The 22,629-nt window shown below is 45.1% G+C and overlaps 1 protein-coding gene across 2 annotated transcripts in view; it reads right to left on the reverse strand.

Annotated features, from left to right (window-relative positions):
* Positions 1–22,629, reverse strand: part of USP6NL (USP6 N-terminal like) — a 255,657-nt gene that overhangs the window by 29,959 nt on the left and 203,069 nt on the right. For both annotated transcript variants that reach the window (XM_082254346.1, XM_082254347.1), the window contains one exon: positions 4,245–4,397. In XM_082254346.1, coding sequence (XP_082110472.1) covers positions 4,245–4,397 — 153 coding nt within the window. The remainder of the gene's footprint in view (positions 1–4,244; positions 4,398–22,629) is intronic.

The following is a 22,629-nucleotide window of genomic DNA, read 5'->3' on the forward strand; positions in this document are numbered from 1 at the left end:
CAATCACGTGATTACAATGTATATCAATCACCTGATTACAATGTAAACAAATATGAATGGTTTTCATTCATAAATGCTTGTTAAGTGTTGTGAAGCTGTGATTGGCCTACAGCAATCACATAGGACCTGACACTCTGTACCATGTGATTAGCTGTAGCCAATCCCAGCATGCAAAGGAAAAGCCATTGATGACAATTAAACTATTGCTTACAACAATGATCACTGTGATAAGCAGAGTTAAAAAAAAAAAAAAAAAAAAAAATCCTTCATCACCACCCCCCCCCCCCTCATCATAGTAAATAGGTGTCAAAAAAAAGAAAATGTAAAAAATAAAATTAGGTTTAAAAATAAATTATAAAAATTGAACAAACAATTATGTATTTTTTATTTTTAGATACTGTCACCAGTCCATATTCCTGATCACAGTACAAAAAAAAAAAAATGTGGAAAAGAGATAGGGCAATAGTACATCAGGATTGATCAATTTTCAAATATTTACCATAGTTTGTGGACTCAGACTAAACGTACACTGATTTGCGTTATTTTTACCAAAGAAATGTAGTAAAATCAATTTTGGCCTAAATTTGTATTTTTGTACTTACCGTAAAATCCATTTCTCTGAGTCCACCGACGGACGTAGCTGCTGCTTATTCATAGACGGGTAATAAGCCACTAGGAGTGACCAGGCAGAGCAAAATGTTTTGACACACGCAGGAGGCGGTACCCCCCAGGCTATTACCCTAGGCCTCACAACTGCATTTACAGTTTAGTTGCAAGCAGCGGAGAATAACCAAAAAACCCTCAGAAAAAAACAGAGGGGTGGGAGCTACGTCCGTCGGTGGACTCAGAGAAATGGATTTTACGGTAAGTACAAAAATCCCATTTTCACTTTCGTCCACCGACGGACGTAGCTGCTGCTTATTCAGAGACGGTTGGGACGTCCAAAAGCAGTAACCACCGAGGGGTGGGAAAAGAAAAAACCAAAAAGGAATGCAATGCCGACGGCTAACATAGCCAATAATAAAACATGGAGCCCAACAAGTATCAACTGCGGCTCAAATGGAACAAAACCATAAAGGAGGAGCGAAAAATAAATCGCTCCTTACACAGCGGCCTGCAACACCTTGCGGCCAAAGGACGCATCTGCAGACGCCAGCACATCCACACTGCAAAACTTGGTGAATGTGTGTACAGATGACCAAGTGGCAGCCTTACAATCCTGCAGCACCGACGCTTGATGGCCGAAGGCCCAGGAGGCACTCAACCGCTTTAGGCAGAAGGGGTCTGTTTGGGGGCGCCGGGACCGGTAGATTTCGGCTTCCCAGCCCATCATTTCCCGGTACCTCTACCCCCGGAAGTCTGCTTGGTTTGCTGCGACCCGGGCAGACGAAAAAGACGCTTCTGAGCAGTAAAGGAAGGGCCCCACTTACGCGAAGGGGCCTTGTTCTTAGATAAATGTGGAAGGAGCATGCTCTTACCCCCGGTAACCGTCTTGATCAATTCATCCAAAGAAGAACCAAAACGGCGATCACCCTGAAATGAGAGCTCAGCCAAAAGCTTTTTAGAAGCCTGGTCGCCGAACAAGACTTCAACCAGATCACACGTCTGATAAGCACACTAACCACCAATGCCCTGGCCGCAAGCGGGAGAACATCCAGGTTAGCATTGCATATGAATTGCAGAGTCTGCGATAATTGTTCAGTAAGTTCCAGCGTAGCTGACGGCAACCGAGTGACCGTCAGCGCCTCTCTCAGGGCCTTCACCCATTCAAACATAGTCTGAGAAACCAGAATGGTAACCAGGGCAGGCCTGAGAATAGATCCCACTACCGTATACAGGTGGCGAGATAGACCTCAATACATCTATCCGCCGGATCCGACAACGACGAGGATTCCGCCACTGGTAAAACCGTGGACTTGTGAATACCATATATCTGGGGGTCCACCTGAGGAGGAACCGTCCATTTGTGTAAGATCCCTTCCTCAAACGGATAGCATCTAGCCAAGCGCTTGGGAATCACAGGCGTGCGATTAGGACGCTGCCACTGCTCTTCCACCAAGGCGGATAAAACCTCTGGGCAGGGAAAAACCCTCGCCGGTTTTTTGGCCCTAAGAGACCCAAAGTAAACTTGCAACTAAGAAATTGCATTCGTGAGTTTAAGGGTTTCCTTCACCAAGGATATTAGAGCATCCACCATCGCCTTTTCCTGTGCTAAGGCGGATGTAGAAACATCCTCCTCCACGTCAGAAACATCTGAATGCGGAGACGCATCCCCCAGAAGAGGGTCTGCGTGGCCAGTGACCATGTCAGCCTCAGAATCCAAGGCCTGCGAGAAGACAGGCGAGGAACAAGGGCGTTTCTTTGAAAATGCTGCTGCAATAACCTTGTTCATTTTCTTGCACATTTTTTGCATAACAGACAATAAAGACACACCATGAGTGTCCGATGCTGGCTCCAGAGATCCATCAGGAGTCGCAGATAACCCAGAGAAGTCCATGTCATAAAGATGGCCTAGGTGATTACTACACGGAGCAGATAGGGATACATGGAAACGCTGGTACCTGCACCGCAAAGGGTTAAACAATGTACACTTACAGGCAGGCGAGATCCTGTAGCAAAAACAAATGAATGCACCACAGGTTCCAGCAAGTCCGCCCCCCCCCCCTGCGTGTACCGCGCCTTTCAGAGGCGACCGCAGCACACAGAAAACACCAGGTAACCCTGAACCCCCCACGAAGCCTGAAACCCCCCTGAAAATGTAGCAGTAGGCCAGCAATAGCACCGTTACCACTCCAGGAGCAGTGTGTCTTCACAGCGCGGCAGAGTGAAAAGTAAGGCCCATCGTTTCCCCGCCCACCAGAGGCAGTAGCTTCCCACGCTCTGCACGTCCCCGGTCTCCGGCAAAATGGCCGCCGGCACCCAGGCAGAGAGACAACCCACAGGTTGCTGAGACCTGTGATAAGGGCGCCAGACCACCAAAAAATGGCAGCACACGCCGCCGCGCATGCGGTGTCGTGCCCAATAAGGGCCACCTAACCACAGGCCCGGGGGTCCTGGCGGAGGTCTTCCATGGCGAAGACCCCCTCCCGCAGCGGAAAAAGTGCAACCCCCGCCCCCCCCCCCCCACTACCCTGCCCAGCACCCTCAGGTGCCAGACATATAGGGGACCCCCATCAAAGTGTCCCGGGGCCCCAAGCCAGGGTAGGGGGAGGTCATGGCAGGAGGGGAAGGTCCCAGGTGACCCATCATAGCGAGGGGGGTGACATGCAGAGTGGGTACCTAAAAGACCTACTTACCTTGGAAGGTGCCCGCGTCCACCCCAGGCCCGCTAGCCAGACGGGGGGACTAAACTTACCTGACCACGCTGCTGAGGATGGGCGTCCCACCTGACAGACCGCTTCCGCACCGCAGTGAGGGCGCTGTCGACCAAAGGGCAAGCTGCGACGCTGGCAGGCCAGGTGTGTGCGTCCCGGCAGAAAGTCACCACAGGCCAGTTCCAATCTATGGGACTATAGTCGCTCTGGAGACCCAGCGTGGAGCTACAGTCTGAAAGCGCTCGCTGGCACAAACTGGGAGACCGTAAGGCTCTCATATAGCCAGTCCGAAACCAGATCCATCAGGAACCAGAGTCCGCAGCTTCAAAAATAAAATAAAAAAAAAAATCCAAAAAGGAAAAAAAAAAGGTTCCCTTTAAGACGTTTAAAAAAGGAAGCCAGGACAAATGTCCCAGCAGGGAGCTGTTTGGCCACTCCTAAGACCAGGCAGCTAAAACTGGAAATGCAGCCGTGAGGCCGAGGGTAATAGCCTGGGGGTACCGCCTCCTGTGTGTGTCAAAACATTTTGCTCTGCCTGGTCACTCCTAGTGGGAGGGGCTTATTACCCAACCGTCTATGAATAAGCAGCAGCTACGTCCGTCGGTAGACGAAATAGAAAAAATGTTTTTCAAAATGTTGGTATTTTTTGTTTATATAGCAAAAAACAAAACAGTGGTGAGTAAATACCACCAAAAGAAAGCTTAATTTGTGTGATTTGAGTGTTGCATGACCGTGCAATTGTCAGTTAAAGATGCACAGAGCTAAATAGCAAAAAATGCTCTGATCTTGAAAGGGTTAAAACCTCCTGATGGTTAAGAGGTTAATTATTTTGGAGGAAAAAAGAGTTTGGACACTTCAATTGAACTTTTCGAATAATTTAGAACACCGTTTAGGATTTTGAGTAAAAAAAGAATAAGGAAACACATATACCTGGAGGAGGGAGATCCAGCTTTGCTCTTTTCAGCTCACCCATTGAAATCTGGAGTTGTTCAATAACATAGTCATCCTCATAACCGAAATTCTTGGCTAGGTTCTCCTGCAGGAACTCAATTAGATCTTCCATAGTCAGCTTCATTAGGTATTCTAAACAAAAATGCAATGTGATTAACATGCTATATACTTTTAATATAAAAAATTGCAGGTAAAGAGCAGAAGAGAAAATTACTTCATCACATAACAAGCTCCAATAGCTACAAAAGCTTCATTATGTATTTTGGATTATTACCATTTAATTATTTATGAATAATTAAACCAGAAATAACAATAAGGTGAAAAACACCATGCTAAATTATAAAACTTCATTAAATACGTATGACTCTGTGGAAAGCATATAAATGCTAGCATCTATAGAGATTACATTGTGAAAGCATCCAAGTAGTGGCTGGTGAAAGCTGTTTAGTAAAATACTTTGTCACGCAGCAGATCCGAAATGAAAGTCATAATAAACCCACAATGACAAGGAGTGCTTACAGACCCATTAATATACCATATAAATAAAGGCTGTGTAAAGCATGAGCACAGCAGTTTAATCTTAGTACTGCACAAATATGGGATAATAAAATTAAATACATATAATAATCAGACAAAAATGCATCCATATTGCCCTTATTAATTTAGGCGTTTGAGGGCTTTATCTCTTGCCTGACCTCAGCAGTTTTCACTTGTGTTCAATTAACAGAAAGGAAGAAAAGTACATCCCTGTAGTCTGTGTTGGCACCAAGTTGAACACCATTAGGTCATTGTGTTTACTGCAATATTGTAATCAAGTTCTATCAGGGTATAAGCTGTAGCCATTGTGCTACAAGGAAAACCTGAGCTGGAGCTTGTGCCAGATTTCCAGCATTGGGATAGGTAGGCGAGAGAGATTTACAATAAAATGAGTCACTGTTTATAAAGCCTCGCCACACTTCTAAAATCAACTAGCAAAATAAACTGTTAACTATACAAGGCTGTGCAAAGATTAACATGTTCATGAACCCAAAGAGCATCCAGTTTCAGTGACTAGTGTTACTATAGCTACGTGCCTGTCTACAGTATATATTACAGGGGAATGGTGAAAAAAAAAAAGTTGAACATTAGTTCTCACTTGCTGTTTCAGACAAACAGGGGAGGGGGGAAATCGGTGTCAGTATTGAAATAAACATTTTCTGCAGCAATGCAAGCACAAAGTAATGGGATGGTTGTATTATTTCTAAGATCACCGCAGCAGGCTGTCAGGTTGGGAGTTCCTGTTAGTACCCATTAAATCGCACATTAAGCAGGGCTGAACGGGAAAAAAAAAAAAATAGATAGCTCCGGAGGAGTGGCTGCACTAATATTCTGATGTCAGTACTGCGATCTCCCCTGCTGTGCTTATCCATGACTTTATGGACCTTGCTTAGTGCACTTGTCCAAATCATTTGGTGGAGGATTGGGCTTGGCCCCTTGGTTTCAGTGAAGGGAACTCCAAAGGCGTCAGCATACCAAGACATTTTCATGCTCCCAACTTTGTGGGAACAGTTCGGGGATGGCCCTTCCTGTTCCAACATGACTGCGCACCAGTGCACAAAGCAAGGTCCATAAAGACATGGATGAGTGCATTTGGGGTGGAGGAACTTGACCTCAACCCAATAAAACACCTTTGGGATGAATTAGAGTGGAGACTGCGAGGCATGACCTAACAAATGCACAAACATTCCCATAGACCCAATCCTAATCCTCTTGTGGACAGCCCAGAAGAGATTAAGATGTTATAGCTGCCAAGGGTGGGCCAACTCAATATTGGACTGCATGGGCTAAGACTGGAATGGCGTTAAAGTTCATGTGCGTGTAAAGGCAGACGTCCCAATAATTCTGGTAATTTAGTATATTATACACCTTAAAATCGTGCTAGAAAATCATAAATATCCTAATCATCTGCTGCTTAACATCAATTTGTGTTCCCATAAATAATAACAGTGAAAGTGTTGCACTGCTGATAATTAAAACAAGTGAAAAAATAAATAATTGAACACTTTGGTGCTCCCTCCAGGCTCCAAGAACTCTCACTTCTTTTACTGAGAGCAATGCATAATGGCCGCATAAATGCTTAACCTCTTAGCGTTGATGTTTCCTGGCCCTTTAAAAGGTTTGACGACGCCAGGAGGCGGGGCACAGCTTAAGCTTAAGATTGGCTGTCATGGTGGTCACGTGGTTCGAATACCGAAGATTGCTCATTGGGAGCTTTTGGTTAGTTGATGGTAACTGTGCTGGGAGCGCGTGCGCTCTCAGCACAGGTGTATAAAGCAGCAATTCAAGCAAAAATAAATAAAAGTCAGCAGCTACAAATACTGTACCTGCTGACACTTTTACTATAAGGACACATACTTGTACAGGGATCCAGCGATGTTGCCACCCGAGCAGATTCTTCATTCGGCTTCGGGTGCAGGCATCGATCCTAGGTAAGGGAAACCAGCAGTGAAGCCTTCCAGCTTCACAGCTGGTTTCCTACTGCGGATGCGTGAGTCGCACTGTGCTTTCTAAATGGTCCCGCAGTCTTCTGGGATCTGTGTGTGTACTAGAAGGCTGCGGGTGTAGATCACCGTGGTGATCTGACCCAGAAGTGGGAGCGGGTACATGTCAAAACCAGGTACCCCCCCAAAAAAGTGCCAAATGTAGCAGTGGAGGGTGAAAACAAGCGGAGCTTCTCCTTTTGGGTGGAGCTCTGCTTTTGGGCCCTTTCACACTGCTCTGTAGCAAAACTGATTTTATTGTGTTTCAGAAGCATTTCCTGTGTGTTTTTGGGTTGCCTGCACCTGTAAAAAATAGACATGTGACTAGAAAAAGCACTAAACACAAAACATGGTGCATTTTTCCCACAATTTTCATTAATTTCAATGGGAAGCTGTAATTTTGGTGCACTTTTCAAAACAGCACCAAAGATGCAGCATGCGGGACTTTTCAAAACGCACTGCATCTGTAACGCAGTCGTGTGTAGAGTCCCATAGGATTGAATGGGAAACATTTTTCTTGAGTTTTTCTTGCAAGATAAAAACACATGAAAAATGTATCAGTATGAATGGGCCCTTAAACAATCTTAAAGGAACTGCACCCCTGTAATTCCTGGAGGCATTAACAAGTGTACAAGGTGAGACCCCAATGGAGAGCGGGCTCAAGTGGTCTTATGCTAAGGAGCTAGGAGTTTAGAGTATTTGGCAAATTATATGCTGAATTTTTCCAGTTTGGAAGTTCTGGGAGCACATGGTGTTGAATACACAAGCACTATTGTTTATTTCACAGTGGTGTAGGATAAATACAGTATCTCACAAGAGTGAGTACACCCCTCACATTTTGTAAATATTTTATTAGACCTTTTCATGTGACAACACTGAAACAATGACAGTTTGCTACAATCTAAAGTAGTGAGTGTATAGCTTGTAAAACAGTGTAAATTTGCTGTCCCCCTCAAAATAACTCCATACACAGCCATTATTGTTTGAACCACTGTCAACAAAAGTTAGTACACCCCCCCTAAGTGAAAATGTCCATATTGGGCCCATTTAGCCATTTTCCCTTCCCGATGTCATGTGACTCGTTAGTGTTACAAGGTGTCTGGTGTGAATGGGGAGCAGGTGTGTTAAATTTGGTGTTCTCGCTCTCACTCTCTCATACTGGTCACTGGACGTTCAACATGGCACCTCATGGCAAAGAACTCTCTGAGGAGCTGAAAAAAAGAATTGTTGCTCTACATAAAGATGGCCTAGGCTATAAGATGATTGATAAGACCCTGAAATGGAGCTGCAGCACGGTGGCCAAAACAATACAGTGGTTTAACAGGACAGGTTCCACTTAGAACAGGCCTCGCCATGGTCGACCAAAGAAGTTGAGTGCACGTGCTCAGTGTCATATCCAGAGGTTGTCTTTTGGAAAATTTGATTTTTTTTAAGAACTTACCGTAAAATCCTTTTCTCTTAAGCTCATTGACAGACGCAGTCCTCTTCGATTAATATCAGTAGGGTTATACTGCCCCCTACAGGAGTAGGACACTAGGCAGGAAAAACGTTCTGGCCACACCTTAGGGGCAGTCCCAGAGGGTATATCCTCTCTCTCCCTGCTACAGGATGTCAGTTATGTCACAAAGCAGTGTCAGAGAATTTAACCCAACCCAACTCAAAATAGAGGGGCGGGTACTGCGTCTGTCAATGAGCTTAAGAGAAAAGGATTTTACAGTAAGTTCTTACAAAAAATCCAATTTTCTCTGTCGCTCATTGACAGACGCAGTCCTCTTTGATTAATATCAGTAGGGACGTCCCAAAGCAGTGCCACAAATGAGGGGTGGAATAACGGAAATCAAAATCCAATCCAGAAGGCCCAACCGGTGCCAACCAGAAGTCTTAAAGGCTCATCAGACAAAAGGATGAGACTCAACTGAAAACCCAACAGAAAAAAACCCTCGAGGTAGACCACCGGTCTTCTCAAACAGCGGCCTGCAGAACCTTGCGGCCAAAAGAGGCATCCGCCGATGCCAACACATCAACTTTGTAAAATGTTGTAAAGGTATGAACCGACGACCAGGTAGCCGCCTTGCAAACCTGAACCACTGACGCCTGATGGCGGAAGGCCCAGGAAGCCCTAAGCGCCCGAGTGGAGTGCGCCTTAACAGGGAACGGAGGAACCCGACCCTTAATAGAATAAGCCTGTACCACCGTCTGTCTGATCCATCTAGAGATAGTCGCGACAGACGCAGGCAACCCCTTTCTAGGGCCATCCGTGATCACAAAAAGTGAATCCGTCTTACGGAAAGATTCCATAGTAGTCACCCTGATCGTCCGAACTACATCCAAGGAGTGTAACGCAAACTCCCGAGGATGACTGGGCTTAGGACACAGGGAAGGTAATACAATATCTTCATTTAGATGGAAATCTGAAACCACCTTAGGAAGGAAGGATGGATTCGGACGAAGAACCACCTTATCCCTATGAACCACCAGATATGGGGAACGACAGGACAATGCGGCCAGTTCTGACACCCTGCGTGCAGACGTGATAGCCACCAAAAAGGCCACCTTCTGGGATAAGGTAAGCAAGGGAATCTCCCTAATATTTTCAAAGGGAGGTTTCTGAAGAACCGACAACACCAAATTAAGATCACAGGGCGGCAAGGGCGCGCGCACCGGCGGAGCCAGGTGCCGCACCCCCTGGATGAAACTCCGCACCAAGGAATGAGTAGCCAGAGGCTTCTGAAAGAAGATTGCTAACGCTGAAACCTGACCCTTGATAGTGCTCAAGGACAGTTTCTGCTCAACCCCTTGTTGCAGAAAAGCCAATATACGGGCCACCGAGTAGGAACGTGGAGGAAACCCAAGGGATTCACACCACGCGATATAGGACCTCCATGTGCGATGATAGACTTTTCTGGAAGTCACTTTCCTTGCTTTAATTAGAGTAGGAATAACTGAAGCTGACAACCCCTTGTCCTTCAGCACCTGGGTCTCAACAGCCAGGCCGTTAAAGCCAACGATCTAAAAGCAGGATAGAAGATCGGTCCCTGAGACAGCAGATCCTCCCTGAGAGGAAGTCGCCAAGGAACGTCTGCGACCAGCCTGACCAGGTCGGCGTACCAGGCCCGACGAGGCCAGTCCGGAGCTACCAGGATAACTGGAATTCCCTCCACCTCTATCCTGCGAAGAAGTTTCGGCAGCAATTTGAGAGGAGGAAAGGCATACAGTAGCTGGTACTGCCCCCACGGGGCAACCAGCGCATCTGCGGCGTCCGCTAGAGGATCGCGGGAGCGAGCTACAAACCTCCGCACCTTCCTGTTGAGCCGAGATGCCAACAGATCCACATCCGGGGTGCCCCAACGAAGGCACAGTTGGTGAAATACCTCTGGATGAAGAGACCATTCCGATTGATCCAGAATCTGGCGGCTGAGGAAATCTGGCTGCCAATTCTCCACCCCCGGAATGAATTCCTGGAGTGGTATACCTACAAGTAGGGAGATATGTGGAGTGTGTCACAGGATAAAGGGGACCCGGGATCATGAGGGTCCGACCATCCACAGAAGGGCCCGCATCTATTCCCAAAACCCGACAGGGGGGAGGGGGAACATTCTACTCACCATACCGGAACAGGCGGGCACCTACTCCTAACAGAACCCCTCTCCACCGAGGTGGGGGGGCTGTCGATCAATACGGATGCCGTGACTCAGTTTCTGAGTGGTCGTAGGCGACCTGGCGAGACGTTTAACTCGCAGGGCCAGTCCCCATCCAATGGGACTATGTCGCGGCCGACCCAGCACGGAGCTAGGGCCTGCACGCGCTCGTAGGCCGGCTGGGGTGACCACTGGATCTCAACATCCAGCCCGTCGCCCAGCTCCAGCATAATTGCTTGAAGATCTCACAGGAACAAAAAACTGGAGAGAAAAAACGAACTAAAAAAGTTTTATCTAAAAAAGCTTGCCAGGACCAGAGATCCCAGCAAGGAACTTAGGTCCTTAGTCCTGACTAGGCAGAAAAAAACTGACATCCTGTAGCAGGGAGAGAGAGGATATACCCTCTGGGACTGCCCCTAAGGTGTGGCCAGAACGTTTTTCCTGCCTAGTGTCCTACTCCTGTAGGGGGCAGTATAACCCTACTGATATTAATCAAAGAGGACTGCGTCTGTCAATGAGCGACAGAGAAATAGACGTATGTGTGCTGCTAGCATTGCTGCAGAGGTTGAAGGGGTGGTGGGGGGGGGGGGGGGGGGGTCAGCCTGTCAGTGCTCAGACAATACGTAGCACACTGCATCAAATTGGCCTGCATGGCTGTCTTTCCAGAACAAAGCCTCTTCTAAAGAGGAAAGCACAAGAAAGCCTGCAAACAGTTTTCTGAAAAAAGCAGACAAAGGACATAGATTACTGGAACCATGTCATGTGGCCTGATGAGACCAAGATAAACTTATTTGGTTCAGATCCGTCTAGCACGTGTGGCAGCAACCTGGTGGGGAGTACAAAGATAAGTGTGTCTTGCCAACCATCAAGCATGGTGGTGGAAGTGTCATGGTCTTGGGCTGCATGAGTGCTCCTGGCACTGGGGAGCTACAGTTCATTGCGGGAACCATAAATACCAACATGTACTGTGAAAAACTGAAGCAGAGCATTATCCCCTCCATTTGGAGACTGGGCTGCAGGGCAGTATTCCAACATGATAACGACCCCAAACACCCCTCCAAGAGAACCACTGCCTTGCTAAAGAAGCTGAGGGTAAAGGCGATGGACTGCCCAAGCATGTCTCCAGACCTAAACCCTATTAAGCATCTGTGGGGCATCCTCAAATGGAAGGTGGAGGAGAGCAAGGTCACAAACTTCCACCAGCTCATCATGGAGGAGTAGAAAAGGACTCCAGTGACAACCTGTGACGCTCTGGTGAACTCCATGCCCAAGAGGGTTAAAACAGTGCTGGAAAATAATGGTGGTCACCCAAAATATTGACACTTTGGGCCCCGTTTGGACATTTTGACTTAGGGGCGTACTCACTTTTGTTGCCAGCAGTTTAGACAAATAATGGCTGTGTGTTGAATTATTTTGAGGGCACAGCAAATTTACACTGTTATACAAGCTGTACACTCACTGCTTTACATTGTAGCAAATTGTCATTTCTTCAGTGTTGTCACATGAAAAGATATAATAAAATATTTACAAAAATGTGAGGGGTGTACTCACTTTTATGAGAGTGTGTGTGTGTGTGTGTGTGTGTGTGTGTGTGTGTGTGTGTGTGTGTGTGTGTGTGTGTGTGTGTGTGTGTGTGTGTGTGTGTGTGTGTGTGTGTGTGTGTGTGTGTGTGTGTGTGTGTGTGTGTGTGTGTGTGTATATATATATATATCTATCATGCAAAATTAAAAGCAATTTTTACCTGAAAACATTTTTGGAAGAATTGTGCATAGAAACTATGGACAGATTTTTTTTTTAGGATTTTTATTCTTGAATTCTGAACGGGTTGTGTATGTATATGAGAACTTGCAATAATTGATAGCTTTTCTGTTATTGGTCCATTTCCCCATAGGGGCACTTAAGATGGAATATATTTTATTATTTATTTTTTCACTTGTTTTATTTATCAGCAGCGTAACACTTTCAACGTCTTACTTTACACATAGAACAGTGGACATGCATTAGAGCCAGTTCACACTAGCGCGACTTGTCAGGCGACTTGTCAGCCTGACAAGTCGCGCTCCCTCGCGGTCCATTGACCGCTACAGGACCCGTTCTAATAGGAGCGACACAAGTCGTTCCGACTTAGAAAAAGGGTCCTGTACTACTTCGGGGCGACCTCGGAGCGAGACTATTCCATTATGTGAAGTCCCTGCAAGTCGCTCCGAATTCGTGGTGCATGGTAATGTACAAGTCGCCCCCGAAGTAGTAAGGAGTCATGTCGCCTCAGTGTGAACCGGCTCTTACTATACGGTTCTGTAACTTTTCTTTCTGCACCGTATACTGAGGTACATGGGTAATCTCTAAACATCCAGAAACAGGAGGGGTACTATAAACTAGATTTCTTTCCCAGTCTGACAGATCTGTATAATTGAAGCACAAAGGCAATATTAAACATTTCAAACTCAACCTGCACTACTCTGGAGACTTCTAATTTAACTGTGAGAAAAACGGAACAAGGTCTTAATTTTAGTTATTTATTGTCCATTCTTTGAATATGGTACATAATTTAAAAGTTATTTAAAAGGCAGATTGAAAACTGTTCATGCATAGGGCAGTGGCTGCAGAGCTCTTGTCCTATGAATATGCTAGATACGAATAATAGTCTTCTGGGCTGGTGTCTGGTGTGAATGCTGTTTTATTGATCAAATAAAGGTGGTATGTCTGCTAAATATTGCATGGATGAAAGTACATCCGTAACACTCAATAAAAAGTGTAAAAGACTGGAAGCTCAGCTTAAGCATGTAATAAAAGAAAAAACCTTGCATATTTCATCAAACACAAGAGTATCTTTGAGATAATTATGGGTAATTTAGCGTGAGCTCTTTTAACCATTTATAAAGAATTTGAATAATGCAGGTGGTTTTTAGCCATGATTAAATCCACAGAGAACAACTGAACTGTTCAAAGTGAATAGAAAAGACCTATTTTTAGGAAACAGAAAAAACTTGAATTTGATCAAAATGGCTTAGTCATACAGGGCTGTACTTGTATATAGATTTGGTTTACAAGAAGTCCATGTTAGGCCCTCTCATAACTGTGCTGTGGTACAGATTATACATGCCATACAATTCACATAAACATTAGTACAATCTAAAAACAGACTCACAGTTTACAGTGAAGAAAAGATTACCTAGTCTTAAAAATGTTTCCTCTCCATTCACCTACCAATCCTATTTTTAATCTTCTCTGGTCACTAGATCCTGCAGCTCCAGTCCAGGGAGTGCTTGACAACAGCTGGGAATTCCAGGAGCCGTGGTGTTGTTCATAGACTCCCATAGCCCACTGTCGACACTCCCTCCTCTCCCCTGCAGCAGCTGCTCACTCACACAGGGGAGTGGGAGCTGTGGGTTCACATGACCAGACGAGATTAAAAATAAGCGACAGTAGTTCCATAACGTCAATTGGAAGGTCTGTGCGGGAAAACCTCAGACCAAACAGGAATAAACATAATCACCATTCACGATTAACTTCCGTAAAACTAAGAGGGGTATAGGCTAATGCCAGGAGCCTAGCTAATAAAATTGATGAGTTGGAAATGTTAGTACATGAGGATGACATAGACCTTGTAGGAATAACGGAGACTTGGTTCGACCCCTCACATGACTGGCTGGCCAATATCCAAGGGTATTCGGTGTACCGGAAGGACAGGGTAGGAAAAAGAGGGGAAGGGGTATGTCTCTATGTCAAGAACAATGTAAGGGTGATAGAAAGGAGTGACATTACGGAAGGGAGGAGTATGGATTTAGAATCCGTGTGGGTAGAACTCCATAGGGAAGGAGAAAAAGGAAAAGTAATTGTGGGGGTTTACTATAGGCCACCTAACCAAGGGGAGGAGGTAGAGCTGGAATTTTTAGCACTATTGGGTAAAGTGGAAAAACTGGGATCAGTCATCATATTGGGGGACTTCAATTATCCCGACATTGACTGGGAAGAGGGGACTGCACACTCACAGAAGGCCCGTCTATTCAAGGAAACCTTACAGGATAACTACATGTCACAGTTGGTGGATTCTCCGACTAGAGAAAACACAGTCCTGGATCTATTGATCACTAATGACCCAGACCTAATCTCAGAGGTAGGAGTCCAGGACAACCTGGGCTCTAGCGATCACAGGATGATCACATTTAGTATAAATAACAATATAACAAGGCAAGTGGGGAATATAAGAACCCTAAACTTCAGAAGGGCAAACTTTCCAAAATTGTACTCATTGATGGAAAGGGTAAACTGGGACCAAACCCTGGGATCACTGACCACAGAGGAAAAATGGGAATGCTTTAGGAACATATAAAGCAAATGCATCTTGCAGTGCATTCCTATGGGAAATACATTTAGAAGAGACAAAGCCAAACCTGGCTGGCTAAACCGTAGCGTTAAAAAACGTATTAGGGGAAAAAAATTGGCCTTCAAGAAATATAAATCAGAGGGCACAGTATCGGCTTTCGAGCAATACGAGACAGCAAATGAGAAAAGTAAACATGAAATCAAAATGGCTAAAATCAACTTTGAGAGACAAATAGCGGAGGATAGTAAAAAAAAAACCCAAAGAAATTCTTTAAATATATCAACAGCAAAAAAACTAGGGCAGAGCATATTGCACACATAATTAACAATGATGGGAGGATGGTTACAGGGGACACTGAAAAAGCAACCGTGCTGAATGCTTTTTTCTCGTCAGTCTTTACACAGGAAAAGGAGGGGTACACTGACCATGACTGTATGGTTAGTAGTAATACACAGGACTTGCCACTATGGCAGAGGGTGAAATCAGGGAAAGGCTGGATAAACTTAACACAAACAAATCACCAGGCCCAATGGGCATACATCCGAGAGTACTCAAGGAACTCAGTAAGGTTATATCTAGACCACTGTTCCTGATCTTTGCTGACAGTATTAGGACAGGAGATGTACCAGGGGATTGGAGGAAAGCTATATTTGATTCCGATATTCAAAAAGGGGCAGAGGCATATCCCGGGAAATTATCAGCCTGTCAGTTTGACATCGATAGTATGTAAACTTCTGGAGGGGATGATAAGGTACTAGATCGTAGAGTTTGTTAAAGGCAACAATATCATCAGCAGTAATCAGCACGGGTTCACAAATGGGCGTTCTTGTCAAACCAATCTCTTAACATTCTACGAGGAGGTGAGCTGTGAGCTAGATAGGGGCAGACCAGTGGATGTGGTGTACCTGGATTTTGCTAAGGTGTTTGATACAGTTCCCCACAAGCGCTTAATTTATAAAATAAGGTCTGCAAGTATCGACAGCAGGGTTTGCTCCTGGATACGGAACTGGCTAAAAGGGCTTGTCCAAAGGGTGGTAATAAACAGCGCATACTCAGACTGGTCCGAGGTGGTAAGCGGGGTCCCCCAAGGCTCAGTCCTGGGACCAACCCTGTTCAATTTATTCATAAACAGCATTGAGGACGGGATCAGTATGTCGATATCAGTTTTTGCAGATGACACAAAATTGGGCAGGGCATTAACTGCACAGCATGAAGCAGATATCCTACAAAATGACCTGGACAAAATAACGGAGTGGGCAACGACATGGCAAATGAGGTTTAATGTGGAGAAGTGTAAGGTTTTGCACTTGGGGACTAAAAACATAAAAGCACAATATACGTTAGGAGGGGAACCCTTGGGGGAATCAAAAATGGAGAAAGATCTGGGAGTCTTGGTTGATGATAGATTAGGCAATAGCATGCAATATCAAGCGGCAGCGGCCAAAGCCAACAGAATATTAGCATGCATAAAGAAAGGGATGTATTCCAGAGATAAGACTATAATCCTTCCACTTTATAAATCTCTGGTCCGACCGCATCTGGAGTATTCTGTCCAGTTCTGGTCGACAGTCCTCAGGAGGGATGTGTTGGAGCTGGAGAGAGTCCAGAGAAGGGCAACTAAACTGATTAGGGGATTGGAGGACCTTAATTATGAAGAGCGTCTGCAATCGCTTGATTTATTCTCCCTGGAGAAGAGACACCTGAGGGGGGACATGATAGCAATTTATAAATCTCTCAATGGGGATCTCAGCTTAGAAAAACAGCTATTCAGTCGAAGGGATTGCATGAGGACTCTAGGGCATACAATGCGATTAGAGGAGAAGCATTTTAACCTCAGGCAATGTGGGGGGTTCTTTACTGTTAGGGCTACAAGATTGTGGAATTCTCTAACACAAGAGGTGGTTTCTGCGGGAAATATGGTGGCTTTCAAAAGACTCTTAGATGTACATCTCAATGATCAGAACATTCAGGGCTATGTGAGATGATTACAGCCACACACACCTACACAGGTTGAACTGGATGGACTATTGTCTTTATTCAACCTCACCTACTATGTAACTATGTAAATACACATATTTTTTTTTTTTACAGGTTGGGCAGGTAAGATAGGAGGATAAAGGAGGAAACATTTTTAGGAATAATGTTAGGCCCCTTTTACATGGGCAGTTGTTGTGCAGCTGGTAAAAGCATGTTTTGTTATTTTGAAATTCCAACACTCCTTGCACAAAGATTATTCACATTTGTACATGTGATTACTTGCATTTACATGAGGCTTCATTTAGCTGCAGTAGTAAATTCTTACCTTTTATATAGCAACTGTTTACTTTTTTCTTTGTACTGCAATTACCTGCATTTATATACAGATAGCTGCGGTACATCGCTCCTGGACACGGTCAACTTTATTTTTCTTAAATGCACAAAGCCGCATGTTATGAAAACGTTTCTAAACGCATTGTGTGAATGGGGCCATAGGGATGCATTATCTGAATTGGGCCATAGCGATGCATTGTCTGCATTTAGCTGCGGTAAATAAGTTCCTCTTTCTGGCTAAAAGCTGAATTCTAACTGTTCGTGTGAAAGGGGCCTTAGGCTTTTTTTCCACTTTAGGATGAATGGTAAGTGCACAAGAGGCATTATTGGAAGCGAACATTTGTGGCAATAAACATATTAGATGAACATTTTTCCATGAACTGGAAAACACTGCAATGCCAGAGAGTAGGGTTACCATTCTATCAGCTCCCATGTAACAGTGGCAAATAGAAGAAAAAAAAAAAAAAAAAAAAGACACTCCCCATACATATGCACGCAGTTTTTAATGTATTCTTTTTTTAGTTTTGGGTATATTTGCTTTCTATAGAAATATTTGTTATTTATTAAGCTTCATCTTTTTTTAATTAGCCTACTTTTAATGGCCCTGCTGTACATTATCGATCTCCAGGGCCAGTTTGTGAATTACCTGTATTGTACTAGAAAATGCCTATCTAAAAATTTCAAACATACACAGTAATGTTTTGACCTCACAGCTCTTTTGTTTGTATCAAAACCCATACCTATTTGGGGTTCCTGTACTCAGGATAACCAGGAGTAAATAAGCAATTGAAAATATTTGTAGTAGCTTTAATAATTACATAAAATATGTTATGCATTAACCCCTTCCCGCCGACTGTACACAAATATGTGCCCCCACTGAACTGGACTTTTTTTCAATGAGGCCGCATATTTAAGCATCTCCCTTTTGTGCTTTGCGCGCTCCCAGCACAGCGACCGGGGTCTCCCTGAGAGCCCTGTTCTAACGATCAGGACCCGGAACATCAGATTCCAGGTCACCTGATCACAGTGATAGCCTCTGATTGGCTATCATAGTGATCAGTCACTCTGAAGGCCGCCCCCTTTCTTCTATCTCTGTGAATGGAGGAGACAGATACATTGTAACTTTCTATGTCTTTGCAGAGATGGTATCGCTACGATCCTCAGGAGCAGGAGAATTTATTTTGGGTTGTACTTTGGTGGTAGGTTATGGGAGTAGCAAGAAATTTAAATTATTATAATAAAAAAAAGATAAGGGGATATCCATTACCATTTACCACCAAATGAAAGCCCAAATTGATACACAAAGTGGTTGTGATAATATGTACAGTTTTAATAACACGTCAAAATTAAAAAACTGGGCTGAGGCATTTAGATTTGTTTTACCCTTAGGCACGAAGGGGTTAAACAAACTAAAAATGCATTTTACTTTGGCCATCATAAAAAACAGAATTTTTGTAAAATCTTACCGTAAAATTCCTTTCTCTGAGTCCTCTGACAGTCGCCGCCCACTCATACAGTCTTCACCATTGGGTATTGACCTCTTATCCACAGGAGCAAGCTAGGCATAAGACTTGTTAAAAACAAAGTAATTTACATAGACACACCTGTAGGGGGCTGTCCCACTGGTCCAATGCCCCTCTGCTATCAGCATTCCAAACTCAGTTTGGTAGCAAGCAGTTAAAGTCCAAAAAAAACCCAAAAGAGGGGTGGGGGCGGCGACGGTCAGAGGACTCAGAGAAAGGAATTTTACGGTAAGATTTTACAAAAAAATCAGTTCTCTCTTACGTCCTCTGACAGTTGCCACCCACTCATACAGTCTTCACCAATGGGATGTCCCAAAGCAGTGTAGGCATGAGGGGTGGGAAGCGCAACCGTCACAAAGGCAACGCAGCCAAGTCAGAGAAAGGAACCTTATCTGAACAGAAAGGTAAATCCTCTGGATAACAGAAAAGCTCAACTGGAGCAAACAACCCAGGAAAGCAAATAAACAAGGGGGAAACAACCCCAACAGCCAGGGACCTGCAAAACTAGGGCCCCCTTAAGGCACTGCCGCACACAGAACTTTGCGGCCAAAGGAAGCATCAGCAGATGCCAGCACATCCAAGTTTGTAGAATTTGGAAAAGGTGTGCACAGACGACCAAGTCGCAGCCTTGCACACTTGGGCCACCGAAGCCTGATGCCGGAAAGCCTAGGCAGGGAAGGGTGGAACCCGTTCCCTAATCGAATAGGCCTGTACAATCGTCTGTCTGATCCATCTAGAAATGGTTGCCGCAGACGCAGCCATACCCTTCCGAGGTCCCTCAGGAAGGACAAAAAGAGAATCTGACTTTCTGAAGGATTCAGTGGACGACAGGTAGACCCTGATCGCCCAGACTACATCCAAGATAAGACAATATCCTCGTTAAGGTGAAAATCTGAAACCACCTTAGGAAGGAAAGATTGGTTAGGTCCTAAGACCACCTTATCCCTATGAACCACCAGGTAAGGGGAGCGACCAGGTAAGGGGAGCGGCAAGACAAGGCCGCCAACTCCGACACTCTGCGAGCAGATGTGATTGCCACCAGAAAGGCAACCTTTCTCGTCAGCAGAGGCAGAGAAATTCCCCTGATGATTTCAAAGGGAGGACGTTGCAAAACAGACAGGACCAAGTTTAAGTCCCAAGGAGGTAAAGGTGCCCTCCGAGGAGGAGCCAAATGACGCACACCTTGAATAAAGGTGTGTATCAACGAATTAGACACCAAAGGGCGCTGAAAAAGGACGGCCAGAGCAGATAACTGGCCCTTAATAGTGGTAAGCGCAAGACGCTGGTCCACACCAGATTGGAGAAAGGCTAACACCCTGGCCACCGAAAAGGAGTGGGGATGGACGCCCCTGGATTCACACCAGGCAAAATACCGGAGAACCGACTAACTAAGCGCATAACAAATAAAAAGCTAGTAGTGTAAAGAAAAACACATTGCAGCAAATAAAAGTATTAAAATAGAAGAAAGGCTGAGACTGTAGCCCCAGCACAGGGATAGCCTATCTTACTCCTTAACTAGGCAGAAGACAAACTGAGTTGGGAATGCTGATAGCAGGGGGGTATTGGACAAGTGGGACAGCCCCCTACAGGTGTGTCTATGTAAATTACTTTGTGTTTAACAAGTCTTATGCCTAGCTTGCTCCTGTGGATAAGTGGTCAATTACCCATTGGTGAAGACTGTATGAGTGGGCGGCGACTGTCAGAGGACGTAAGAGAAAAATAGATTTATGGTATTTAAAAAAAAAAAAAACAATTCACTAGAGTTGATGTTCGTGTTTAGGATAAGGATTTTTAAATTACATATTGGGGGGGGGGGGGGGGGATAATTTACATTTATCCTCTTGCATTCTTTTACAGAATGTTTGCAGCCTCTAAAGGTGTCCTGTGGCATAAGAAGTATAAATATAGCATAAGAAAGACCTTGCAGTACAAAAACGATATTTTGGCACCATTAAAGGATCCTCAGGATACCTACCACCAGAGAGAACTAACCGGGACCCCCAAAGACCCACCCTACTGACTGGGGGGAGCGCTGAGAATTCAAACCCAGCATCATCGACACTATTCCTGTTCATACGTCCCAGGCACAGGAAGAGGAAACTAAGGAGGAAAAGGAGGAGCTTCGGCATCCCCACGAGGCTTCACTCGTTTCCAGTACCTCCCAGACTAAGGAAAAATGACCCCTGTGACATCATCTGGCTACACAAACATGGCCACCAACTGGAGACCAGCCAGACTAAGGGAAATGGCCACTATCAGCTATAAACACTGAAGCATGCTGCCAGGATCTTTCCTGAACCCTCTGCAAGGGGAGGCCCCCGGAAGGTAGGACACACGTTTAGGGGAGGACTCTGCTGTGCACTCTGTACCGGTCTCTGCACTGGGACCCCCCTGCACTATAACACTGCAAACTGCAGTGCATGCACCTAAGGGTCTCCTACACTGGGGCCCCTCCAGACTACCAGGGTGGGACACACACTATCCCAGGACCCTTACAGAGTTGAGATAGCTGGGGGGACCCCAGGGGTCTCTGCTGCATTTTCTGCCCTGGGACTCCACCAGACTCTAGGTCCAGACAGGGGGGAATGGGAGTGGGGGAAACCCAGCTCAGTGAGGGATTTAAGTATGAGAGGAGGGAACCTGCAGGCATGACCGACCGTCCCTGGAAGTTACCCGCATCCACCCCAAAGAAAACGCCAAAAGGGGAGAGAGGGGACTGTACTTATCTTTCCATGGTGCGGGTAACACTCCAGAAAGAACTCCTCGCCACCAAAGTAGGGGAGCTGTCGGCCAAGGGACCGCTGCAACTCAGACCCAAGCCGTCGTATGCAACCCTGCGAGACATTAAACTCGCAGGCCAGCCTCTGTCCGTGAGGCTATGTCGCGGCCGACCTAACGCATAGCTGTGGTCTGCACGTGATCACTGACTGGGCTGGGGGGACCACTGGATCTAGATTATCCAGCCCGTCGCCCAGCCCGGCAGTTGATTGTAGATCTCCCGAAAAAAAAAAAAAAAAGGAGAAAAATGCTAGGACCAGAGATCCCATCCGGGAGCCTAGGCTCCTTACTCCTGACTAGACCGATTAAAATGGATTACCTAGAGTAGAGAGGGGGGGTTATATACCAGCTAAGGATGGTCCATGGGCATAGCCAGAAGTTTTTTGTTTTGCCTAGTCTTTCTCCTGGAGGCAGCAATATAACCCACTAGTTCTGATTTATGGAGCGCTGTGTCCGTCATTGAATGAAAGAGAAACACAAAATTACCAGTCCCATTAAAGTAGAAATAAAAGCCAAACTTTATTTTTTTATTTAAGAGTAAGCCAAACTTTTTTTTTTTTTATTTAAGAGTAAGGTTATGACCCCTGTCAATTTTTTTTTTGCCACGTGTGTCCAAGTGGGGAAATTTCCTAAAAAAAAAGGGGAGAGTTCCCTGGTTCTCAACAGGGTCAGCATAACTAGTGTCCCTATTGGAATATTTCTGCTCTATGACTATGTTGGGGACAACCCAAACATTTGGGTTTTTCTTTTACTTTCACATAGACAGACAGCAAAAAAAAAAAAAAAAAGACCTGACAGATCTTCTAATTCCTTTCCTCTTGATCCAAAACTAAAAAAGTTTTGCCTTTAGCAATACTTTAACCCACCATGTAATGGAGGTGAACAAAGGCAGACATATTGATATCCAGCTTGTGTGACAAACATGGCTGCCCCAAAAGATACAGAGGAAAAAGTATATAATCAACAGTACAGAAAAACGGTTTTTTTAAAGAACTATTAGGTGAAAATAAAAGGAAAAGGCCCAAATGTCTGGCTGGGTATAAATGCAATAAAAGGGATTTTTTTTTTTTTGCTTTGATTACCTCACACAGACTCCTGATCTCTGACTGGGTGTGCATTCAGCAACAGCAACCACCAACATCTTTAATTTCAAACCCCAAAAATCGAAATTATTTTTACAGAATTTCCATCCCTGCTGAAGTCCAAAACCCTGACCAGCGTATTTACAAGAGCAAAACAATCGCACTGATTCTCACTGCTCAGCTGTAA

Source organism: Pelophylax lessonae, assembly GCF_965119305.1.
Source record: "Pelophylax lessonae genome assembly, chromosome: 4".
Classification (NCBI taxonomy): Eukaryota; Metazoa; Chordata; class Amphibia; order Anura; family Ranidae; genus Pelophylax; species Pelophylax lessonae.